General features: G+C 36.7%; 1 protein-coding gene across 5 annotated transcripts in view; it reads right to left on the bottom strand.

The window, feature by feature from the left end:
- Positions 1-26,410, bottom strand: part of LOC117403291 (serine/threonine-protein kinase PAK 5-like) — a 130,378-nt gene that overhangs the window by 70,391 nt on the left and 33,577 nt on the right. For 2 of the 5 annotated variants that reach the window (XM_034005331.3, XM_034005332.3), the window contains 2 exons: positions 6,347-6,570; positions 2,182-2,226 (listed from right to left, as the gene is read on the bottom strand). In XM_034005331.3, the coding sequence (XP_033861222.2) occupies positions 2,182-2,226; positions 6,347-6,570 (269 nt within the window). Of the gene's footprint in view, positions 1-546; positions 1,006-2,181; positions 2,227-6,346; positions 6,571-26,410 lie in introns of those variants that run through there. The other 3 variants (XM_034005334.3, XM_059024258.1, XM_059024257.1) reach the window with 2 other exon arrangements.

Genomic DNA, 26,410 nt, shown 5'->3' with positions numbered 1-26,410 from the left:
TATCTTTATTTAACTACTGCAGTTTTTTGTGAGGTTGTAATAAGAAAGTATACTCAATAATGCACAGTACGAGTATAGTAGGGAATGCATACAGTACAAACATGTTCAAACCTTTTATCAGTAGTAATAAATCATTCTGTCTGAGGAAGCGAGGAACAGAAAAATAGCCAAATGCTATTTATAGGCTTGTAACATTACCTAACACATACGTAGCTATGATAACTATTCCCTATTTACTAGTACAAAAAGAAAAGACAAAGTATACTGTAAGTCTACTGAATTTTGTTTATTTGTATATATTGTAATATAGATAGATAACTATACAATAATAAAAAAAATTAAAAAAATACATTATAAAAAGTTGGTGCTATATGTATACAGATATATATCTACCCATATCCATTCAGTTAAATTCTTTCCTTGTACATAACATAGTAATATACTTGTTTTCTATATTCCTATGGGTTAGCAAGTACCACAGTGTGTGATACAAACCAATTACAAATAGAATGATTCACAAACAAAAAAAGGTCCCTCTCTGCATACCTGATTTCTCTTTCTCTGTATATCCCGTGGCGACATCAACGTAATTTCTGGCCTCATACACACTTCTGTTAACATCCAAGACACACTGCACCTGCTCCAGCCGTGGCTTTCAGAACTTTTTTGCCCGCCAGTAATAATTCACATTTGCAACAACTGCCAGGCAAAAGCTGATCATGTTCATACTGTATATTCTACTGTCAAGTTGCATTGCTTGAGATCGACTATACAACATACTGTGTTACCAATCAAGCTACATGCTTGTATTTCAAGATCAAATGTCATATTTCAGTGACAGATTTACTTACTTAGGTACTTCTCCAAATACAGTCATTTTATAGCACAGTATACATTACAAATTGGGTTATTTTAGGTCTAGTACAGTAACTTTACATAGTACAAGAATAGTACATTGATCAGTAAATCATAAATCTGGCATAACTAACAAATGACCTTCATTAGAACTGATGCTATACAATAAAATACTGTACTTTTATGTTCCTTTTTTAACATTACTTTTCTATTCGTGTATTATCCTCTTTTATGTCCTGTTCTAACTTTGTCACTTCCTTCATTCCCATTCAATGTCTGTATTCAGTATTAATACATTTAGGTATTTAGTAAATATCTATACAAAAGAGAATCTAGTTTGGCACTCTGTGAATGTAAACACAAAATGCAAATAACATTAAGGATAAGCTTTAACTCAAAACGAATCCTTACATTTTAGGGCTGCAGTTACCTCACAAAATACAGAAACACAATTCTGACAAGGACACATTTGCTTCTGTTTAATCTAAATCACAAACCAATACTAGCGTAATTATTAATATTGACAATTGTATTTAGTTGCTTTAGGAATATACTAGGGTTCTAAATGATCAATAACGCTGGATTTTCTTTGGCTGTAAGCATTTTGAATAGGCAATATGCTATACAGCTTCTAAGGCACAGCTTTGTGGACATCTATCAATTAAATTGTGACTGTCGCAAAGTATGCAGAAAGACATTCAAATGAGACTTGTTTGGAATGACTTGTCTCTGCCCCTTGAAGAGTCTTGTAAATCAATATTTATCATTTATACTGCATGAGAAACTATGCCAGGAATGAATCTCTATATTAAGTCAAGTGATTGGCCATTCAGTCAGTCATTCAGTCTCTAGTTATCAGGACATTATCACTAAGTGAAACACTTTAAATTGTCACAAGCTGTTGGAACTCAGTAATCCTGGTTGGTGGCTGTGCTGCTGTTTGTGCGATAGGATCAAGGCCACAGATATGTTATGCAGTGTTACTTGGTTCTAAAATGTGATCTTTATTTTATAATTGACGTATTGCAGTTCTTTGGTGGATCAGTGGATTACTGAGTTGTCATGTGTTACTGCATTGTCCTATTTCTTTAGGGAAATCAAACTGAGCATCTGAATGAAGAATCAAAACATCGTTCACTTGTGATGGTTGCTAGAGGAATGAGATAAGGCAAGCCTACAGCTCAATATCAAACACCAGACTGAAAATAAACATTGTACAAACAGCCTGACACTTGCTTTAGTACCGTTGCATTACCACAACAGTAACAAATACCAATTTTAATATTTTTCTAAAAAAAATAAATAAAAGTGTAATAAAAGGCATACTTTTCGTAATGACGTTTCAGCTGACCGGACTTTCTTGGGAGATATCTGTGAAGAGAGCAGGAGAATTAGGTTCTTTATTTCACTCTTCATAGATATCTCCTATGGAAGGCCTATTGGCCGATATGTCGGTTTATATAATCATTATACTATTAGTTCAGGATTTGCTCCTTCATACTATTATTTTTATTATGACTAAGAGTATCAGTGAAATATCATAATTTAGAAGATCACAGGCCATGCACTTTATAGTCAATAAAAACCCATTGGTGCCAGATAGTATCTTTTACTGGATTTTTTAAAAATGAGAACATTGTTGATCAATCTGTTTTAGGAAATATTGTTCGTGTTAGCTTTTGAAGCTTTCATTGTATTCATTTTGAAAGCGACTTAGGGGTGAGGTTCTAAGAAAAAACGACATCAGTGGATGAAGTTTCCTGTAAATGTTGTTATTTTATAATCAAGTACATTATTATTATTATTATTATTATTATTATTATTATTATTATTATTATTATTATTATTATTATTATTATTATTTCTTAGCAGACGCCCTTATCTAGGATGACTTACAATTGTTACACGATATCCCATTCTTTTTACATACAATGACATTATTTTTTACACATTGTTTTACATACAATTACCCATTTATACAGTTGGGTTTTTACTGGAGCAATGGAGGTAAAGTACCTTGCTCAAAGGTACAGCAGCAGTGTCCCCCACCTGGGATTGAACCCACGACCCTCCGGTCAAGAGTCCAGAGCCCTAACCACTAATGATCCTTCTTAAGTGTATGAATGTCAGGAATCAGTATATTATAAAAAAAATAGTAATATAACAATCATATTAATGGCAATCACAATAACAATAACAACAATAATAATAATAATAATAATAATAATAATAATAATAATAATAATAATAATAATAATACTTTATATAATGCAAGCAACTATAAGTAAGGCTGGGATTAAGTCACGATGGTCATGGGTGTCACGGATTCCATAATTTTTGCAGATGACCGTGATTTTAATAGAAAGCATTGAACTTTACCAACTCTACTTGAAATTCCACCTTAACAAAACAGAAAACGCTTTTTTCATGATTGCATGAATGATGTTGAACTAGCTTGGCTGCTTTACTTTACAATGCAGTTGTTGACACCTTAACTCAATACTTTGCTGCATTGCACGCATATGTTAAAATGAGCAAAACAGCAAAACTAAGCGTGAAAACGCGATCTGCACAATACCCCAAAAATGTATTTCATGAAAGTGGAGGTTTATTGTTTTGTTCAACGTGCAAGATACCGGTAGTTTACAGTCGTAAAGCAGGCTGTGATAAACAAACAAACAAAAAAGGACAAATAACTTCAAATTGTACCACAGCAGAAGCACACAAAGAGACAGTCTTTATGGACTTTAAATGTTATTTCTTAAAGAATTTAAAACCTACATTTTTGTTTGATGCCTTGTAATGCTGTGACAAAAACCCACTGAATGTTATATAAAACTGAAAAAAGGGCAGTTGTATATGCCGTGAAGCTTACCAATTTACAGGGTTAAAGACTTGAATTAAGTGATCAGTTCATCACTTCGGTTCACACTGATGTTGTGAAAACCATAATAAATAAGAAAAAATATTTATTTAGATTCATTTTCCTTTGTTTCTACTTTCTTGGGAGATATCTGTGAAGAGAGCAGGAGAATTAGGTTTTTTATTTCCCTCTTCATAGATACAGTGCCTTGCGAAAGTATTCGGCCCCCTTGAACTTTGCGACCTTTTGCCACATTTCAGGCTTCAAACATAAAGATATGAAACTGTAATTTTTTGTGAAGAATCAACAACAAGTGGGACACAATCATGAAGTGGAACGAAATTTATTGGACATTTCAAACTTTTTTAACAAATAAAAAACTGAAAAATTGGGCGTGCAAAATTATTCAGCCCCCTTAAGTTAATACTTTGTAGCGCCACCTTTTGCTGCGATTACAGCTGTAAGTCGCTTGGGGTATGTCTCTATCAGTTTTGCACATCGAGAGACTGAAATTTTTCCCCATTCCTCCTTGCAAAACAGCTCGAGCTCAGTGAGGTTGGATGGAGAGCATTTGTGAACAGCAGTTTTCAGTTCTTACCACAGATTCTCGATTGGATTCAGGTCTGGACTTTGACTTGGCCATTCTAACACCTGGATATGTTTATTTGTGAACCATTCCATTGTAGATTTTGCTTTATGTTTTGGATCATTGTCTTGTTGGAAGACAAATCTCCGTCCCAGTCTCAGGTCTTTTGCAGACTCCATCAGGTTTTCTTCCAGAATGGTCCTGTATTTGGCTCCATCCATCTTCCCATCAATTTTAACCATCTTCCCTGTCCCTGCTGAAGAAAAGCAGGCCCAAACCATGATGCTGCCACCACCATGTTTGACAGTGGGGATGGTGTGTTCAGGGTGATGAGCTGTGTTGCTTTTACGCCAAACATAACGTTTTGCATTGTTGCCAAAAAGTTCGATTTTGGTTTCATCTGACCAGAGCACCTTCTTCCACATGTTTGGTGTGTCTCCCAGGTGGCTTGTGGCAAACTGTAAACGACACTTTTTATGGATATCTTTAAGAAATGGCTTTCTTCTTGCCACTCTTCCATAAAGGCCAGATTTGTGCAGTATACGACTGATTGTTGTCCTATGGACAGAGTCTCCCACCTCAGCTGTAGATCTCTGCAGTTCATCCAGAGTGATCATGGGCCTCTTGGCTGCATCTCTGATCAGTCTTCTCCTTGTATGAGCTGAAAGTTTAGAGGGACGGCCAGGTCTTGGTAGATTTGCAGTGGTCTGATACTCCTTCCATTTCAATATTATCGCTTGCACAGTGCTCCTTGGGATGTTTAAAGCTTGGGAAATCTTTTTGTATCCAAATCCGGCTTTAAACTTCTCCACAACAGTATCTCGGACCTGCCTGGTGTGTTCCTTGTTCCTCATGATGCTCTCTGCGCTTTAAACGGACCTCTGAGACTATCACAGTGCAGGTGCATTTATACGGAGACTTGATTACACACAGGTGGATTCTATTTATCATCATTAGTCATTTAGGTCAACATTGGATCATTCAGAGATCCTCACTGAACTTCTGGAGAGAGTTTGCTGCACTGAAAGTAAAGGGGCTGAATAATTTTGCACGCCCAATTTTTCAGTTTTTTATTTGTTAAAAAAGTTTGAAATATCCAATAAATTTCGTTCCACTTCATGATTGTGTCCCACTTGTTGTTGATTCTTCACAAAAAATTACAGTTTCATATCTTTATGTTTGAAGCCTGAAATGTGGCAAAAGGTCGCAAAGTTCAAGGGGGCCGAATACTTTCGCAAGGCACTGTAATATACCGAGCATCAAAAGAAACTTATCACTATTATATTTTCGAAAAAAATAAAAAAATGATGGACATTGACAAAATGTTTTTGGTTTCTTTTTAATCACTCAGTCATTCATCCTTGACCATGACACGCTTGATATGCACTTAATCACCTAATTAGTGAGACAGTTGATTTGACACTGGATATGGAGTGATTTCAGCTGTTGAATTGCAAGCTTGAATAAAAGCAATAAAGAAAATCACAGAAAAACACCAATATGCCACATCTGTCAAAAGAGCAGTGCCTTCGTGCAATCAGCATGTTGGAGGCTGGACTAGGGCAGCGTACTCTGGCTTGCTGTCTTGGATGCTCACAGCCAGCAATTTCAAACCTGTCAATGACAGGCCACGAACTGGGAGACCAAGAGTCACAAAACCTGCCCAAGATCGACAGATCATTTTACATCATCTTAATAATGTCAGTTGTTAATCAACATAATAAAAAGTCACTGCACCTGCTCTAAAACAGAGTTTGTCATTTTTCGATCACATCTAGTGAATTTTATCCAAATATAAGTGATAAGTTTCTTTTGATGCTCAAATATAAGTGATACATTTCTTTTGATGCTCAAATATATGTGATACGTTTCTTTTGATGCTCAGTATATAATGCTGTATGTAGAATTGTATTTAAAAGTTTAATTTTCATCCCCATGACTTCACACATCATGTCTACACACATTCTGTTACAAAATCCCAGCCTTAACTGTATAAAAGCAAATCAGTAGCACATACACAAACATGTGAGATCTTACCATACCTTCATAGGCGCTAGTTGAATGGGTGTGATATATGATGGGTCCACCATGGGTTTGGGTCTGTTTGCCGTGTCTGCCAGTAAACTTTGCCATTGTTGGGGAAGGCCTGTGAATTTCTGCTCACGATGGTCAAAGCCTGTGTGAACACGATGTTCGAAGTTTGAGGGGGCAGAGATCTCCAGCTTTTTCTTTTTCTTTCCAAACATGTTGGAAAATCCTGGCAAACCTGAAACACACACACACACATACACACAAAAAAACTTTAATCAGTGTAGATTAACTAGCATTCTGGATTTGGTCATTCAAACCAAATTTCTTTGAATACCCAATGAATGTAAACCTTAAGGTCAAATGTCTGAACACAGCTACCAGTTAATTTAAGATGAAGGAAGCTAAAAAGAAGCTTTAATGCAGCATCAATTACACAATAGCTTGCAATTATACAGCTCATATTTATATCACCGTGTAACAATATATATATATTTTTTTTGGTTCCTGGGTAGTAAGTGTTATTTCCTAATTGCTTATGCCTCAAAAGTATAGAAAATGGCTATTATTCCCCACAAACTTTGCTTTTGTGACCAGGACAGTGATATTTTGAAATTTACCTATTTTCCAGAACATTCCAGATAGATTCAGTGCTGAGTAAACTTGGAGTAACTTCTAGAACTTTCTAGAACTTTCCAGTAATATAAATAGTAGTATAAATTCAGGGGCCTTAAGCCCACCAGTTCAGTTTAGTTCCAGCTGCCTAAGTGGATACATATCTGCATTTTTCTGAGATGCCATCAAGAGGCTGCAAGCATCCGGCAGACGCATTTTGCTATGTCTGCGGCCAATTTATCAAGACAAGAGCGAAAAAGTACTCCGTGGAAGCATCTGCTAAGATGTGTGAGGCCTACAAGGCATATTTCGGCATGACTGTCGGGGATCAAGACAAACCCTGGGCACCTCATTTCACCTGCGAGCACTGCAAAAAAACTCTGGAAGGTAAGATGGACAATTGTTGCTCAGAATTTTATGTTATAGAATTTGTTAAATTTTTTAAAATTGTAAAAGTTTTTAATTTTAAAATGTTTTACAATTTTCAATGTTATTGAAAAAATATATCATATATGAAAAATGTTGCGAGAATCTCTTACACATTAGTCATGGGTGAAATAAATGTATTTTTGTAGGATGGTACAGAGGGGAAAAGAGAGCCATGAAGTTCGCTATCCCAAGAATTTGGTGGGAACCCACTAACCACTCAAGCAACTGCTACTTCTGCATGGTGGACGCTTCCAAACGTCGGACTGGCAAGAATGCATCTGCTATCACGTATCCGGACCTTCCTTCATCCATCGCCCTGGTGCCACACTGCCATGAGCTCCCCGTACCCACTCCTCCGGAGAGAGAGCAGCCGTCTTTAGAAGAGAGCAGCAAGTCAGAGAGCGAGGAATACATTGTAGATCCAGATGACAATTTCAGAGGTGGAGCTGAGGAGAGAAACCCATACTACCCGAACCAAAAAGACCTCAACGACTTGATTAGAGATCTTGGTCTCACCAAGTCCAATGCCGAGCTTTTGACGTCTAGGCCCAAGCAGTGGAACTTGTTGGATGAAAGTGTGCAAGTCGCAGATCAGAGGAAGCGTCACCAACATTTTTCCAGCTTCTTCACCCATCAAGATGGGCTCTGCTTCTGCCACAATGTGACCAGTCTGTTCGAGGCAATCGGAATCGCCTGTAACCAGAATGAGTGGTGCCTCTTCACTGACAGCTCATCCAGGAGCCTCAAAGCCGTGCTGCTCCATAATGGTAACAAGTACCCGTCTCTTCCCCTGGCTCACTCGGTGCACCTCAAAGAGGATTACAACAGCATCAAGACCTTGCTGGACGCCTTGAAGTATGATGAGTACGGCTGGGAGGTCATAGGTGACTTCAAAATGGTGGCATTACTGATGGGTCTCCAAGGCGGTTTTACCAAGTGTCCCTGCTATCTTTGCCTTTGGGACAGCAGGGACACCAAGGCGCACTACCACAGGCGGGACTGGCCACAGCGGACCGAGTTCTCTGTGGGGAGGAACAACATCAAGTGGGAGCCACTGGTGGACCCCCGGAAGGTGCTGATGCCACCACTGCACATCAAATTGGGCCTTATGAAACAATTTGTCAGAGCTCTAGATAAGGAGTCGGCAGCCTTCAAGTACCTTCAAGACTTCTTCCCTAAGCTGTCTGAGGCAAAGGTCAAAGCCGGTGTCTTCGTCGGACCACAGATAAAGAAGATCCTGGAGTGCAATGAATTCCCCAAGAAGCTCACTAGTAAGGAGAAAGCGGCTTGGAACAGCTTTGTCGCAGTGGTTCGGGGCTTCCTGGGCAATCACAAGGCCGAAAACAATGTGGAGCTGGTTGAGACTCTGGTGAAGAACTACGGCACAATGGGCTGTAGGATGTCCCTCAAAGTCCATATCCTTGATGCTCATCTTGATAAATTCAAGGAGAACATGGGAGCGTACTCGGAGGAGCAAGGCGAGCGCTTCCACCAGGATATACTGGACTTTGAACGCTGCTACCAAGGACAGTATAACGAGAACATGATGGGAGACTACATTTGGGGGCTGATTCGTGAAAGTGATTTACAGTATAATCGTAAATCTCGAAAAACTACTCACTTCTAAAGCTTTTGTAGTCATTTTTGTATTACTGTAGTATAAATATATGTTAATTTGGATTCTTATGTTGTTTTCTTCTGACATTATGTGAACGAAAAGACACAAATTTGCCCGTTTTCTCATTGGAAATAGGTACATTTCAAAATATCACTGTCCTGGTCACAAAAGCAAAGTTTGTGGGGAATAATAGCCATTTTCTATACTTTTGAGGCATAAGCAATTAGGAAATAACACTTACTACCCAGGAACAAAAATTGTGTTACATAGTGTATTTAGTCAGGAGGTATTTACAATGATATACTATGTTTCCATCAGCACTGTGAGGCTTGATCTTGAAAGTAGATTGTGTTCCAATATCAAATTGGGACTGTCACCAGTTACCTAACAGTCCTAAATAATGCTGATATTGAAGTGTTGCTTAGTGGCTGATTAGTTTTTTTTTTTTCCAACATCTGGTCTGATTTACCAAAAAAAAACAAAAAAAGTGTGCTAAATATATAAATATACAGCACATCACTGAACTGAATCGATAATAGACTACTTATTGTAAGATTGTGCTGTGCTATTTTGCTTTATCATTAACTTTAAAATTATAGCATAACCCCATCTCAATTAAAATACAATGAGGCCCAACTTTTTTTTGTAAACCACGGGTAAAAACTGCTATGACAACCCCCTACCAGTCTCTTTTTGCCATGGTAAACATATTTAAAACAACCCAAGCAAATATTGTTCCATAACCACTTACTGCACAAACGTATCAATTCTCTCAATGATTCAGAGAAAAGGTTAATTGTGTTGCACGGTGTGAATTTGAATTATTCTTGGCCTTTATTGACAACTGGCTGCCAATCTTGCTATGCAAATCCTCCTGCCATTCCAAACCATAAGTGAAAGTGAAAATGAAATAGAAAACATGATTGACATGCTGTGTAAAATAAACTGTAATCCACAAACTACTAGCAAAGAATTAAAAACATAACACATTACCACCCAGGCTGATACTAACATCCAGCAGCAATAAAACTGCACATTCCCATTTGGGGGATTCTGGTTACAATTATCTTCAAGATTGTATGTGAAATCTTATTTTTAGAAATACCAGTAGTGCCAAAACTACTGAACGATAATACGTCTGTAAACTCCAATCATTTATATGAACAGCCAAGTGCCTTCAACCACATGAGAAGTGGTTTGTATCAGAACAGCCCACGCCTTCAAATTGCTTTTTTAAAATAGCTTACAATTATTATTTTACAATAATCCACTGTTGTTGTTGTGGGGGGAAGGAGCGTGGTTGGGGAGTGGGTAAAAGCTGGACCAATACAAAACTGTGCAGACAGAACATTATTATTATTATTTATTTATTAGCAGACGCCCTTATCCAGGGTGACTTACAATTGTTACAAGATATCACAATATTTTTACATACAATTACATTATTTTTTACACATTATTTTTACATACAATTACCCATTTATACAGTTGGGTTTTTTACTGGAGCAATCTAGGTAAAGTACATTGCTCAAGGGTACAGCAGCAGTGTCCCCCACCTGGGATTGAACCCACGACCCTCTGGTCAAGAGTCCAGAGCCCTAACCACTACTCCACACTGCTGCCCTTAACACAGTCTGGTCTTCTTAAAACATACCTCAAATTATTTCTTCCACCCCATAGTCCGCATATAAAAAATAATTATCATTATTGCAGTTTTCCTATTTAAAAAAATAAATAAATAAATAAATAAAAAATACATCTTAATGGCTCTGGACCAAAACAATACTAATTATCACTTTCCCGAGCTCCGTTTCTTGGTGCTGAAAGAACAGCTCCCAGCATCAAGAAAATCTAAAATAGACCATGCCGACAGAGAGGAAATAACTCAAGTAATGTAAAATCATGTGCCTCTCATTTGTAATCATTATAAGAAGATGAATAAAGCAGGCAGAATGGCAGTCCAGTATTAGCTACCCTCCGGAGATCGCTGCACCCAAACCTAAAAGAAGATCTTTCAGTCCTGCTTGAGAAAATTAATATTTTGTTTTTGAACGGGATGGAACGAATGAGGTGTGGTAATGTAATTAAGCATTTAAATGTACGTAATACTAACAGATATGATCACGTCCATTAGTGAGGTCAGTATTTTGTAAGGTTTGTGTCTGTAACTGCTCTGTCCGGTGCTCCTCAAGCAAGATTTTTTGATATTACAAAAAAACACAGGTGATTCAACAATAATTCTTTTTTGATAATTATGGGTGCAAATTACAGCTATGGCCAAAAGTTTTGCATCACCCTATAGAACGATTCATTTTGCTTCATAAAGTTGAATGAAACCTGCTGAATAATGTTATGTTAACATATTGAATTACATGCTGCTTTGTAATTTTCCATATACTTAACGAAAAACTAACAACAATTGAAAAATGTGACATTTCCAAATGAAATACTGTACTACTAGTATGGCCTCCAGTAGATTTTTACGTTATCATTTTGTAGTTTCTTTGATTAAATTATGTTAAACAAAATATGTAAATTATGTTCATTTTTTTATTATTATTATTATTATTATTATTATTATGTTTCAATCCTAAAATTCTAGGTGATGCAAAACTTTTGGCCATAGCTGTCAGCGTTGGGCACGTTACTGAAAAAAGTAATGTATTACTCGTTTCTTCAGAAAAAAAACCTGAATATAATGTCTTTACTTATTACTTACTAAGAAAAGTAGCATGTTATATTACTTGTTGTATTACTTGTTATATTTCTTTCTCTTCTCTTGTCCTGCGAAACAGTTGTGACTATTGTTAACTATTTAACTGTATGTCTGGTAATTCATTTATTAAATGTGTCAAACAGGTTTTTAAAATGTTTGTAGTACAACAAACAAACAACTCTTAATAATTGACTGGATGTAGCAAATAGTAAATTGTAATCATTACAATACATGCGACTTTGCGCAAGTCACAAGGAGTGAAAATAAATAAAGAAACTTAATGTATATAAGGCTTTTTATAAGAAAATAGCAAGCATTAATTGGAAAAAAACAGCATAATGTAGGCTATGTGTTAGATCAATTAAAAATGTAATAGATGCACATGTACTTTGTAGATATATACTTATGCATGTTATACTGTAGTATTTTTGTATGCATGCAATTTGAGTTCTTCAAAGCGTACATTCAGTCAAGCTATTTTAAATATTTTGTTTAGAAATCTAAATAGTCCTTGTAACGCATCAAAAGGAGCTTAGGTTACTAAAGAAGAAGCTGTTTATGTACTTGTTGAGATCTCTTTTATGCCTGTATTAAGCTCTGTACTCAAGCCACTTAATCCTGATTGTGCACACACACCCAATGAAAGGTGTGTTCAGGGTTTCCATGTGTTCAAGTTAAATAGCAGTTACGTCTTTAGGGACTGCTGTAAGACAAGCTGTTAGTGTTTCCGGTTTGACGACATGTGGTGCTGATTAAAAATACAATAAAGAGCAGTTCACATATATGGTTACAACTGAACTAAAATGTACTTTGGCTTTAAAAAAAGCAAAGACAACCAATGTAAGGTGCACAACAGAGAAAAGGTAAAAAGAGAAGCTTGTTTATTTTTTGTGGAAAATAATTAAAAATCGAACACTTTATATTACCCCATTATTGACAAAAGTAATATTATTACAGTAACGCGTTACCCCAACTCTGACAGCTGCAGAGTAGCCTATTTGATTCACAAACTATATGTATCACAAAGTTTTAATGAAGTGCCCTGTCCAGGTAGAAATGTGCTGCGTTGACCACGTAAATACACCATATGACTGAAAAAAGTATGCACTAGCTCATAAAATGCGTTCGGAAAGTATTTCCATTGTATTTGTGTGAATCATTTATTGTACCTAATTAAAATGGGATCCAGGTTCACGTACAAACTGTAAAGTGCCCTTATAAAGTAACCCAGACAAAAACTACCCTGGTATGTAATAGTGCAATCTTGACCATTCACTAAACTGCGGATGTTAAAGACATCAGGGATCAATTGCCTTCTGTGGCTGGGTACCATTTCCAGCTCATATTGTTTGCTAAAAGTAATACAATTATACATTAACATAATTTTTTGTTTAAGTTTTCATAATTACAAATTGAGACAAAGCTTCTTTATTTACAGCATATCTTTGAACACACACGACAACAAAGGATGGGTTTAAACAGGATGGCACCTGTATGTTTATTTGTTCAGCGTTGTCCCTTTTCCAGTGTTATCTATTATTCACAAATCACAGATTTTAATATACTTTATGTTACATACACCATATTCAGGTCGATACACAGGTCCTAACCTTCACACAGACGACTACTGTCTTTGAGACCTGTCCTTTTATACCTGCCTGGCTTGTTAAATTATGAACAGGTGTATGAGCTTAACTGATTGCCAATCAATCAGTGTTCTTGGATAGCTATGGCATTCTGACAGATGACATTTTTAAATTCCTAATTAAAAACAGCAAGAACTACATTTCTTTATTTTCACACACATTTTAATGCCTACTTTACATTCCAGGGTAAAGACTGCATACTATTTGGTGTCCTGTGTATCTCCTTTCTACAATTTTACCCCATATTCTACCGCAAAATTAATTTCCACAAACACCCCCCTTTTTTGTGTTGTTATTTTGTTATGTTCACTTGTTATTTTGTGTGTTATTTCAGGATATTCTGGTGCTTTTGCTGCTGTTCACATGGTTAGAATGCAGACAGACCATTGGAGTGAGTTGAACTACAATACATGGAGTGATCAGCTAACAGAAAGAAATGCCCTTGGCGTACATGTATTTCCACTCTGCAAGGGTCAGTTGCTGCAGACTGCCAGTGTTAAAGTGACAGGTGACTTGGCAGATCTGTTGTCTAAATGCGCTGGTTAACTCATATGCATATCCAGTCTGTGACATGATCTAATTTTTTATAGCAGTGTTTTTATTTCTATCAACTGTTAACAGTAAAATGCACATAAGCTCTAACAATAACAAATATAAGGTTAATAAAAACAAATACTGTAAAGACATAAAAGAGAGCACTGGATATAGGTGCTGCATATTTCACAGAACCTGTCAGGATGGATCCCGACTGTGCCTTTTGGTAATATGGTAGTAGTTGTTGGTTCTTAGAGTACATCTATGTTTATGTGTCTCATCCTTGTTCCATTCCACTTTAAGACAAACTAAACTTTCTATTTAGAAATGTTCATAATTTCTGTGGGCAGGTATATGTATATGCACATACTGTACAACCATCCGACACCTGATAATTCGATAGTCCAGTGGTTGTTTCAATCACGTCTTCTCATGTCACCATATCCCCTAGTCCAGTTTGTGACCTTGGGGTATGAATGTTTCTTCCAGCCACCTTTTATGAAACCCTGGACTTCAAACCATAAAACTTAACCTCTTTGTCAGCATGCTTAACAAAACTGGGTTAGTTCACAGGATTCCATAAACTCAGTGACGGGGAAGTATTGTTGTATAGTAAACTGAAGTACTCTGAGAGGATTACAACAGATTATGATCTTAATCAGCAGCCTTTCTCCAGATTCCGCCTCTGACCTAAACGGTAACATCTTTAAAATTAGATTAAAGTAGCCTGAAGAGGCTTAAGGAATGTCTATACTCATTTAACGCTAGCACAACCGCGTTTAAAGGCATACCTAGAACAAACACGACTGGTCAATTTGACCGGCTGTAACAGGGCCAGGAGCCCTGTACATGAAGATGGGGCAGGACAAAGCCCTGCCATAAAATATGTTTGTATGTGGAGGACTAGCGAGGTGCCGTCCGCCACGTTATTGTTTTGGTTTTTATATTGTTTGTTTATTTTTAGAACGGGGTACCCCTCCGCCCCTGTGCAGTTTTATTATGATTTATTAATTGTATTTTTAAATGTTATTGTTTTAATGATTTAGATTAATGATTTAGATTCTGGTATAGTAAGCAAACTCGTTAAATTTGCAGATGACACAAAAATAGGAGGAGTGGCAAACACTGTTGAAGCAGCAAAGGTCATTCAAAATGATCTAGACAGCATTCAGAATTGGGCAGACACATGGCAAATGAAATTAAATAGAGAAAAGTGTAAAGTATTGCATGCGGGCAATAAAAATGTGCATTATAAATATCATATGGGAGATAGTGAAATTGAAGAAGGGAACTATGAAAAAGACCTAGGAGTTTATGTTGACTCAGAAATGTCTTCATCTAGACAATGTGGGGAAGCTATAAAAAAGGCTAACAAGATGCTCGGATATATTGTGAGAAGTGTTGAATTTAAATCAAGGGAAATAATGTTAAAACTCTACAATGCATTAGTAAGACCTCACCTAGAATATTGTGTTCAGTTTTGGTCACCTCGTTACAAAAAGGATATTGCTGCTCTAGAAAGAGTGCAAAGAAAAGCAACCAGAATTATCCCAGGTTTAAAAGGCATGTCGTATGCAGACAGGCTAAAAGAATTGAATCTATTCAGTCTTGAACAAAGAAGACTACGCGGCGATCTGATTCAAACATTCAAAATCCTAAAAGGTATAGACAATGTCAACCCGGGGGACTTCTTTGACTTGAAAAAAGAAAAAAGGACCAGGGGTCATAAATGGAGATTAGATAAAGGGGCATTCAGAACAGAAAATAGGAGGCACTTTTTTACACAGAGAATTGTGAGGGTCTGGAACCAACTCCCCAGTAATGTTGTTGAAGCTGACACCCTGGGATCCTTCAAGAAGCTGCTTGATGAGATTCTGGGATCAATAAGCTACTAACAACCAAACGAGCAAGATGGGCTGAATGGCCTCCTCTCGTTTGTAAACTTTCTTATGTTCTTCTTAAATATGATGGCGAGAAGCCGTAGCTTTTGTTTGGTAGTGTGGATGGGAAGCCCCATCCACAATTAAAAACCTTGTGCAGAAGGTAGCAATCTCCCTATTAATTAATTGTTTAATTTATTGCTAATCGGGAGATGGTCACCTACATAAAAGCCTGCGGCTCTCTGCAATCTCTGTGAGCAAAGTGTTTTTGTTTAATCTTTTATTTGATTTTTGTGTTAAAATAAAACGGTGCAAGCGCCTTTGTCTTGTTTCTGCTTCTGGCCTGACGTCACCACTAAGCCACCCCGTCACACCGGTGTATTAAAAACAACATGAATATTATAATGAAAGGACAAACAATTGAATATAAGTCATTATTTTATTCAGGAACATTATATAAAGCAATTGCACAACCGAAACATTGTAAATAAGCAGACATTTGAACAGAAATGTGTATATACAGACATTTTACATAATGCGCAAAAATTAAATAAACATATATTTGAAAATAAATTTTTGTATATACAGGTATATCATATACATTCAAAACTGTACAACTGAAACGATGTAAATAAGATCACATTTTTTTAATAAATGGGTTTATATTGCCTACATAACAAAGTGCATATATGCAACCGAAGCTATGCATTTATATACAGACATACTAAAATCTAAAAGACATGAATAAATAAACATTTGAACAGAACAGGATTAACTTACAATTGTTTACAAAGTCAAATTTGTGTATATACAATTATATAATCTACATACAAAACTGTACAACTGAAACGATAAATAAGTATGAAAAAAATGGTTTATATTGCCGACGTAACAAAGTGCATATACTCAACCAAAGCTATGCATTCGTACACAAACTTACTATAATCGAAATTCTAATTCCTCCAAGGGCATTGACCACAGATCATCTTGGTGTCACTGCTGCTGGAAGAGTCACGCTTCAGAGCCAGATTGTCATTGTCTGTCTTTGCTGCATCAGAATCGTTATTTGGTAACATTTGCAGTAATTCTAAACACTGTTTTGCTGTCCTGTGTCTTCAGTGATCCATTTGCGATGTGTATTGGGGTAACAATAAATTTCTTAGAAAAACTAGTGATTTACAGTAACCAGTGCAAACAGACAGCTGGGCACCGTCTGTTAACCTGTCTGTGATATTTTAAATGCATCTGTGTGTTTAAAAAAAAAGTTTACCGCTGATCAGTTTACCTTTTCTCATATGATTCTGTATACCTGACAAGATATCCATACACTGGCCCTTCTGACTTCCTCCTGTTATTGTTGCTGAAGACAGTAATTGTGGTATCGATCTAATTTTCACATCAGATTCCAATGTAAAAGAACATATTCTGAGACTGCTTAAACTATGATCATGTCAACAATAAACTTTGATCATAATTATAATTATAGCTGTTGATAATCCCATCCTGATTGCCTGTCTGCTATATGTTCAAAAGTATTCAGACCCCTGACCAATTCTCTCATATTACTGAATTACAAATGGTACATTGAAATTTCGTTATGTTTGATATTTTATTTTAAAACACTGAAACTCAAAATCAATTATTGTAAGGTGACATTGGTTTTATTTTGGAGAATATTTTTAAGAAAAATAAAAAAAACTGAAATATCTTGCTTGCATAAGTATTCAACCCCTGTGCTGTGGAAGCTCCCAGTTTACACTGATGAAAGAAATTGCCCTAACGAGGACACAATTACCTTACCATTGGCCTCCACCTGTGAACCATTAAAGTTGCTGTCACATTTTCTGGATAAAAACCCCACTGTTGAAGGATCATTGGTCAGGCTGTGAATCTGAAGGAAAATGAAGACCAAAGAGCATTCTACAGAAGTTAAGAGATAAAGTAATACAAATGCATAGATTAGGGAAAGGGTACAAAATAATATCCAAGTGTTTGGATATCCCAGTGAGCAGTTGGATCAATAATCCGGAAGTGGAAGCTGCATCACACCACCCAGGCACTGCCAAGAAAAGGCCGTCCCTCAAAACTCAGCGCTCAAACAAGAAGGAGACTTGTGAGAGAAGCCACAGAGAGGCCAACAATCACTTTGAAGGAGCTACAGAGTTCAGTGGCTGGGAGTGGAGTAATGGTGCACCAGTCAACCATATCAAGAGCTCTGCATAACACTGGCCTGTATGGGAGGGTGGCAAGAAAGAAGCCGTTACTCAAAAAGTACCATCTGAAAGCACGTCTGGAGTTTGCCAGAAAGCATGAGAGTGACCCAGCTGCGATGTGGGAAAAGGTTTTGTGGTCAGATGAGACCAAGACAGAGCTTTTTAGCCAAAACTCAAAGCGCTATGTGTGGCGCAAACCTAACACTGCCCATGCCTCAAGACACACCATCCCTACAGTGAAGTATGGTGGTGGCAGCATCATGCTGTGGGGATGTTTCTCATCAGCAGGGACTGGGCATCTTGTTAAAACTGAAGGAAGAATGGATGGAGCAAAATACAGGAAAATACTGCAAGAGAACCTGCTTCAGTCCACTAAAAAAACTATACAATAATTGATTTTGAGTTTCAGTGTTTTAAAATAAAATATCAAACAGAAAGAAATTTCAATGTACCATTTGTAATTCAGTAATATGAGAGAATTGGTCAGGGGTCTGAATACTTTTGCAAGGCACTGTATATACAGCTCTGGAAAAAATTAAGAGACCACTGCACAATTATCAGTTTCTCTGGTTTTACTATTTATAGGTATGTGTTTGGGTAAAATGAACATCTTTCTTTTATTCTATAAACTACTGACAATATTTCTCCCAAATTCCAAATAAAAATATTGTCATTTAGAGCATTTATTTGCAGAAAATGACAACTGGTCAAAATAACAAAAAAGATGCAGTGTTGTCAGACCTCGAATAATGCAAAGAAAATAAGTTCATATTCATTTTTAAACAACACAATAGTAATGTTTTAACTTAGGAAGAGTTCAGAAATCAATATTTGGTGGAATAACCCTGATTTTCAAGCACAGCTTTCATGCGTCTTGGCATGCTCTCCACCAGTCTTTCACATTGATGTTGGGTGACTTTATGCCACTCCTGGCGCAAAAATTCAAGCAGCTCGGCTTTGTTTGATGGCTTGTGACCATTCATCTTCCTCTTGATCACATTCCAGAGGTTTTCAATGGGGTTCAGGTCTGGAGATTGGGCTGGCCATGACAGGGTCTTGATCTGGTGGTCCTCCATCCACACCTTGATTGACCCGGCTGTGTGGCATGGAGCATTGTCCTGCTGGAAAAACCAATCCTCAGAGTTGGGGAACATTGTCAGAGCAGAAGGAAGCAAGTTTTCTTCCAGGACAACCTTGTACTTGGCTTGATTCATGCGTCCTTCACAAAGACAAATTTGCCCGATTCCAGCCTTGCTGAAGCACCCCCAGATGAGTCCAATTTTCAGCTTTGCCCAACACCTGGTCGTCTAATGGTTAGACGGAGACCTGGAGAGGCCTACAAACCACAGTGTCTCGCACCCACTGTGAAATGTGGTGGAGGATCGGTGATGATCTGGGGGTGCTTCAGCAAGGCTGGAATCGGGCAGCTTTGACATGAATCAAGCCAAGTACAAGGTTGTCCTGGAAGAAAACTTGCTTCCTTCTGCTATATATATATATATATATATATATATATATATATATATATATATATATATATATATATATATATATATATATTAAAACAGAATAAATGTTCTAATATAATTACAAGTCAAATACACTGGATTTACAATGTTTTTGTGTTTCTTTCTTATCTCTAAAGGTCTTCTGATGTTTTTTCTTTCTGCGTGCTGTGTTGCTGATGAAACACTCCTACATTCATACTAAAATAAAACTTTTACATTTTAAAATTAGATAAACCTTTCAATGAAAAGTGACTTTCATATTGATAATGCTATTACGCAATCGCAAGAAAAATTCCTGAGCTTGGTCAGCCTTGTACTTGACCTGTGATGTTATCTCAGCATAACACCACAAATCTAGTACCGGCAACCTCCTCACTGAAAACCTAGCCAGACATATCAATCTGCCACAACGGTCAATAACACAGAATAAAATTACACAATTCCTGAAGTGAATTTTACCTTAAAAAACATGATAACGGTGGAAACCTCATTTGGCAAAAAGCCTATAAACACAGGGCAGCCAGGAGACCAGACAGAATGTCTCAATGAAACATAAAGAATATAAAGAAAGGCACCTGGAGTGCGACTCTGAGGGACTAGACAAGATAGAATCTGACAGAAATGAAGCATCCACGAAACAATAAAGCAACTGGGCAGTCAGAGTTTTTTTTATGACTGGTCAGGTATTCACTGAGCATTTTATATCAGAGCTGCCAATAGGCCGCTCCGAGGAGTGACGTCCTTGGTCCCGTGAGTTTTATTTTATTTTTATTTTTATTTTAAGCCAGTGTACCGAGTGGGCGGGCCGAGACAACTGGTGGAGTCGACTCAACAGCGGGAAGCGGCAGAGTCCCGGTGGAGAAAATCACGCGTCTCTTATTTATTAATTTTTTTAAGCTGCAAGTAGCAGAAGAAAATAACATAACAGCAGGAGTTGTGGTTAGAAAGCAGTCTGCAGTGCTTGAGAGAAAGACAACAAAGTGCAGTTGTTCAACAATTATAGCTCAGTTCAGAAGCTGAGTTACTGATTCTGGGGAAGTGGCAAGCTGACTTCCAGCAATATTTTTCAGAAGAAATAAAGCAGGGGAACTCCAGTAAACTCCAGTGAGAGCCCTTTCATACAGACTCAATCACAGCAACAGGTTTGGGTTAGTACCTAACCCTTACCGCCAAGAGAAACAAAAGAGGAAGTGAGCTAAGAAGAGTGACTACTTATTCCCTCGGTGGGTGGGACCGAGGATGTCACTCTCCGGAGGGGCCTATTGGCAGCTCCGATATAAAATGCTCAGTGAATACCTGACCTGTGGCAGACATAGCCCAAAATTGTTGGTAGTGGTCGTCTTCGAATTGAAAGGGAACTAGTAATTTTCTTACCCACTTATATCACATCCTTAAATGTATCATTATAAAACACTTTTGTCATTCAATTCATGGAATAGGAAACCTTTTTTTTTTGTACATGTTATTATTATTATTATTATTATTATTATTATTATTATTATTATTATTATTATTATTATTATTATTTATTTCTTAGCAGACGCCCTTATCCAGGGCGACTTACAATTGTAAGCAAATACATTTCAAGTGTTACAGTACAAGTAATAATACAATAAGAGCAAGATAAATACAATGACTTTGGTTCAAGCAAGTACAAGTATGACAAAATACAATTCAATAATACAGCAGATAACAGTGACAGTGATAGTTACATCAGGATATGATTAAATACAAAATACTACAGTACATGTTATGTACATTGAGTTATTTTTTGCAATATAAAATAATCTTTTTTTTTCATACGGTTCATTACTAAATGTATAATTCTCACTTGTCAGACAAAAAGGTACAGGACCTTAGATCCACTGCAATCCGACACAAATGAACCCCTGCGTATATACTTTTAACATGCCGCATACTATTTTTTACTGTTTTTAAAAAAAAATTACATTTAAAGTTTTTTGCAACATGATTCAAATATAATCCTTGATTTAATCTGTGTTAGTAGTCAATCTACGTTGGTGCATTCGACCAAATAAATCGGCTTTACAGTGTTTTTCTGATTTTTTCTTAGCTGTAAACAAGTTCTTGTGTCATGTTTTGTTTCTCTGTGCTGCTAAAAATGTCCATATTGTGACACCACACAAAAAAACAAACAAGCAGGCAGTGAAATTCAATTCCTCCCCTATCCAATGACATGCATTAACAAGCTGTACTGCAAATTATGGTGGCCCAGCAAGTCAAAGAAACAAAGTGTGTTTATCGTGTTTGCCCGATCACGGGCCCTTACACTTGTGTTTACACGATCATGAGCTGTTTGTTGTGTTGCTCAGAAATGTGTAAATGAGTTTACTCACTCCGCAGACCACAGGTTGGGAACTACTGCAGTAGAGCAATGGGGAGTCAGATCCCACCCACAATGGGTATTGTATTTTGGATCTCTAGTTTCATTACATTGGAGATTGCAGTATAGATAATAGAGGACAATATCAACTAAATTCTAAAATATCAAGCAAATTATATTGTGTTATCAATAAAGTGGCAGCTGTTCAGTTTGCTTTGTAGAATATAATTGACATTGTGTTATATTTCCCAGTTAAAGATTACTTTATTTGACAATTTCACACAAGTATATTCTTGGTGCTTACATTTATAAATAGTGATATATTTACAGATACATCAATCAATCAATCAACAGAATAAACAAATAGTATAGGATCACATCTTGGCACTCCTGCTCCCCAAAAACACTTAGCAGCCTTTAGAATTTACAATTTCTGTGTATCCTATGGGTAGTGCTCCAAGCTTCCGGTTTATTCTGAATTTTACCAAAAAATTTACAATTTTTACTGATTTATACACAATTTTTGTCTATTATTCAATATTTTCCCATTATTATTTTCTAGGAAATACATAATATTTTGATTAAAACGCTGTTTTATTTTGACTCCAACACTGTAATAAGCAGCCCTACACTGTATCCTAGGATACAGCAGACATTTAGACGTCAGAGGATCAAATAACATTCAAACGTGGTTCTCTGTCCTTTCACAAACACATTATCACCTATCAAAGTCTGATTATTGTGGCAATTGCTGGGCGTAGCAACTACTATCCTGATCAAAAACTAAATTGAATACTTACACGAAAATACAATCTTTTTAGTGAATGAGGAATGGGGAGAAAACGTAAATGTATGAATATTGAAAAGAAAATGAATGTTACGAAGTATACAAAAAGCAAACATAGCAGAAGTGGGTCAGATGAGGCAAAGGATGCATAGCGTTGCAAATACTGCTGCATTGAGGCGCTGCATGTTCGCGATCACTGACAATAAAAGAACATACTAAAAAATAAGCCAAAAATTAAACTAAAACAATAAATTGAACTGAGAGACAGGCAATCCATTTTGCGGCTTTTAACAGGCGCTTTAATAAAAAGAGCGCAGAATGACTGTGTTAATGCGTTTGTCAGAGAGCTGTGCTTTGCTGGACAGTCACTTGTTTATTGCAGAGAGGTATGTATTGGTGACTTTGTGCGACAGTACTGTGCATCATCTAAAATGCAGACAATCTTAATCGTAAATATTTGACAAAAAATTGGATGCTTTAGTTGGTAAACAACTGTATTGTGATTATACAGAACGGTATTCTACTTTATTATTTGTATTTACTTGTTCCCAGTGTGCTTAGCTGTAACTAGATTACTCTCTGCCTGAGTGAATGACTGACAGTCTATTGTTTTTCAATCAGCCTTTTCAAACGCTGGCGCCTGCTTGCCAGTTGTGTTGTTTTGGTCAGTCAATTAGCATTGGGACTAGTGAAAATAAATATGAGAGACCATGGAGTTTTATAACGCAACAAAATATGGAGTTGATGTTTTGGATCAGATTGTACGGAAGTATTCCATGAAAGCTGGCTCCTGACGGTGGCCTTTTCAGGTGTTTTACAATGTATTGGACCTAGCAGCCATCAACTCCTGGGTACTTTACAAAGAATGCACAGAGAAGAATTTACCAAGGAGTGAATATATTTCACAGTTAGCACAGGAACTTCGCAAGAAGCATTTGGAACAGAGGGAGACATGCCAAGCATGTACCCACAGCTGAAGCTGGCAACCCCGCTGAGAGCAGCAAGAGACGCCAATGCCAGGTTGGCAAGTGCAATTAAAATAAAACTTTGAAGAGCTGTTCCCTGTGCAGAAAGGCGGCGTGGAGAAGCACATTATCTGTATTGACTGTGAACAGCCTTAGACTCAAGGTAAAGGAATACCATTTTGTCAAAAAAAAGAAAAAATAATTAAACTTTTTTTTATAACTTCTTGTACTGTGCGCTTCTGTAAAATGTTTTCTTCTAAGTTTATTTATCTACGTTGTTCAGTTGCTTTTGCGCATCTAATAATAAACCGATTGCTGTTTAAAAGTTAAAAATGTATTGCTATCGTTTCAGTTTTATAAATATGTATGTTGTAAACCTATGTCTGTTCAGATGTTTATTTATTTACATTTTCTTGTTTTGATTTGTAATATATATATGCTAGGTCCAATGCATTATTCTCTTTGCTGCGAACAATTTTACCTTACCTTTTCCATATCAGTCTTACGGGCTACAGCACCTAAGATATCATTTCATACATTTTCACATTTCAAAACGAAAATAAAATGACTATGATTGAATGACGTATATCTGTATTTTATTATTTTATTTTTTTCTGTGGGAGCTGAATTGTGCCTTAGTTATAAACAGGTGCAAATTATGTATTATTTAGTTTAAGTGGTATTTAATTATATATGCTGCGGGCAGACGGGGAAGTTACCTTGGGGGAACTAGAATCTCCATTGTTTAATAGAAGACCTTTGTCTGTCTCTCAAGTGAGAAATAATAGGTGCACTTTTATTAAATACAATACAATGGTGCTACCTGATGCTAATTCCAGGACAGCATCAAATGAACTGATCAGCTCTTGTTCCTTTAAGGAAGAAATAAAAGGGTCTTGACTGTAACAGAAGTAGGCTGTACACAGGTGGTTTCTCATCATATTGGAGCTTGTATCTCTGAAATTAGGCCAACACACACAAATGTTTAATCTCAGTGAGCTAAAGTACAGCTGTGTTGCTGCCATTAAAAATCATTGTTGTGTGCACACCATTTGTTCACAAATGATGTTAATATTCAAAACAGAAGTACATGCTCTTTTAGAGTTTTCCTTCAATGTCCCAATTCTAAAAACAAGCTATTATACACTCTGTCTTCAGGTTCTGAAGGGAGACAGTAGATCTGGCGTATGCGAAAACAGAGGATTTTTAATAACTAAAATATTAGCCTCCATTCCATCCCACAAAGTCAGTTCAGCACTGGGGACATAACATTTCTTTAAAACCATTTATTGCTGTTACTGCTTACAGCACTAAAGGTTTGGTGCATTGTCAAGGTCTTACTACAGCTCAGAAATGCAGCATATCTGTATTAGACATTGCTGCAGTTAATATTACTACCAGCTTGAAACTCCTGTATTATCAAGAGCTTGGAGTAAAGTGCTCACCTGTGTTACACCACTTGATATAAGTATCCTACAGGCTTGCTAGCCAAATGAAAAATACAACTACTACGACTATGACTAATAATAATAATAATAATAATAATAATAATAATAATAATAATAATAATACAAACATAAAATAAAAAAGGAATGGATTGTTATTTGAATATTGATGACTGAAAGCAGTTACACAGGTTGCATTTACACAAAATCTGTGTATTAAACACGACATTTTAATAAAACACAAAATGAATAAGGCAATACATTTCTAAAACACAGATGTAGCAGATGTGACCCACACTTTTCATCTCCAAACCACTATACATTCTATTCAAATAAATGTCATGCTTGCTTCTATCCACTTTAATCAAGCAAAAAAAAAAAAAAAATAATATAGCAGCAACTCGGCATTAGTCAGAGCACACTGTGATGGGTGTGGAGGTAGAAAGTACAATACTCTCTTTTATTTATGTTCCAGCTGTATAGATATATGTGCTATGTTTATGCATTACCACCCATATATTTTCTGCCAATCACAATATATGTGTCAACTGATGCAGGCATGTTTGGTGCTTTCCAGTTCTTTTCATTACTGTTCATCTGTGTTTCTTGGACCTTCTTATCAAGTACATTCAGTCAAAATACCATTTAGGCCTACATGCATGCAGACAGCCCAAATCTCCCGGAACTTCTGTGAGTCTTCTTGATGCACATAACACCTTCCCTCCTGAAAATTATAGAAAACCTCACTGAAATACACGACTAAATGCACTCCCCCTCTCTCTTTAAAACTTCATTGTATTTACAAGCACAAAACAGTTGAGGCATGAAAGCCAAACATGCAAGCATTTGCTAAACAAGATGCATTCATAATTAGTTGTTTTGAGCATTGCTAGGTCATCAGTGATTTGTAGCATATCTCAACAGCCATGATTTTTGAAGGCAGGAGATCGATCAAGGTTGAAAAAAAAAAAAAAACGTCAAAGGACTAAACTGGAGCTCAAACTGATTACACAAAAACATACAAGTGTATTATTTCTGTAAAAAACACACATATATATATATATATATATATATATATATATATATATATGTTTTTTACGTATATTTCATGGGAAATGCAGGCCGTGCATTTCCCATGAAATATACGCATGCCTGGGTGGTGCTTAGGCCTGAGGCAAACACTGATTGGTGGAAGTATTATTGGCGATCCAATCAAAACCACCAATAAAGCCAAAACAAATTCTCTGCCAGTTATACAGTATACAGGTTAAGATGTGCGCTGTAATAAACAAAAAAATCCTGAACCTTCAAAGCCCCCCCCCGCAGGATACAGTCTGCACCCCCCAGTTTGAGAACCACTGCTCTAAACTACTGTTAG

The sequence above is a fragment of the Acipenser ruthenus genome, chromosome 5 (genome assembly GCF_902713425.1).
Source record: "Acipenser ruthenus chromosome 5, fAciRut3.2 maternal haplotype, whole genome shotgun sequence".
NCBI lineage: Eukaryota > Metazoa > Chordata > Actinopteri > Acipenseriformes > Acipenseridae > Acipenser > Acipenser ruthenus.
The sequence above is the reverse complement of the archived record's forward strand: the minus strand, read 5'-3'. Positions and strand labels throughout refer to the sequence as shown.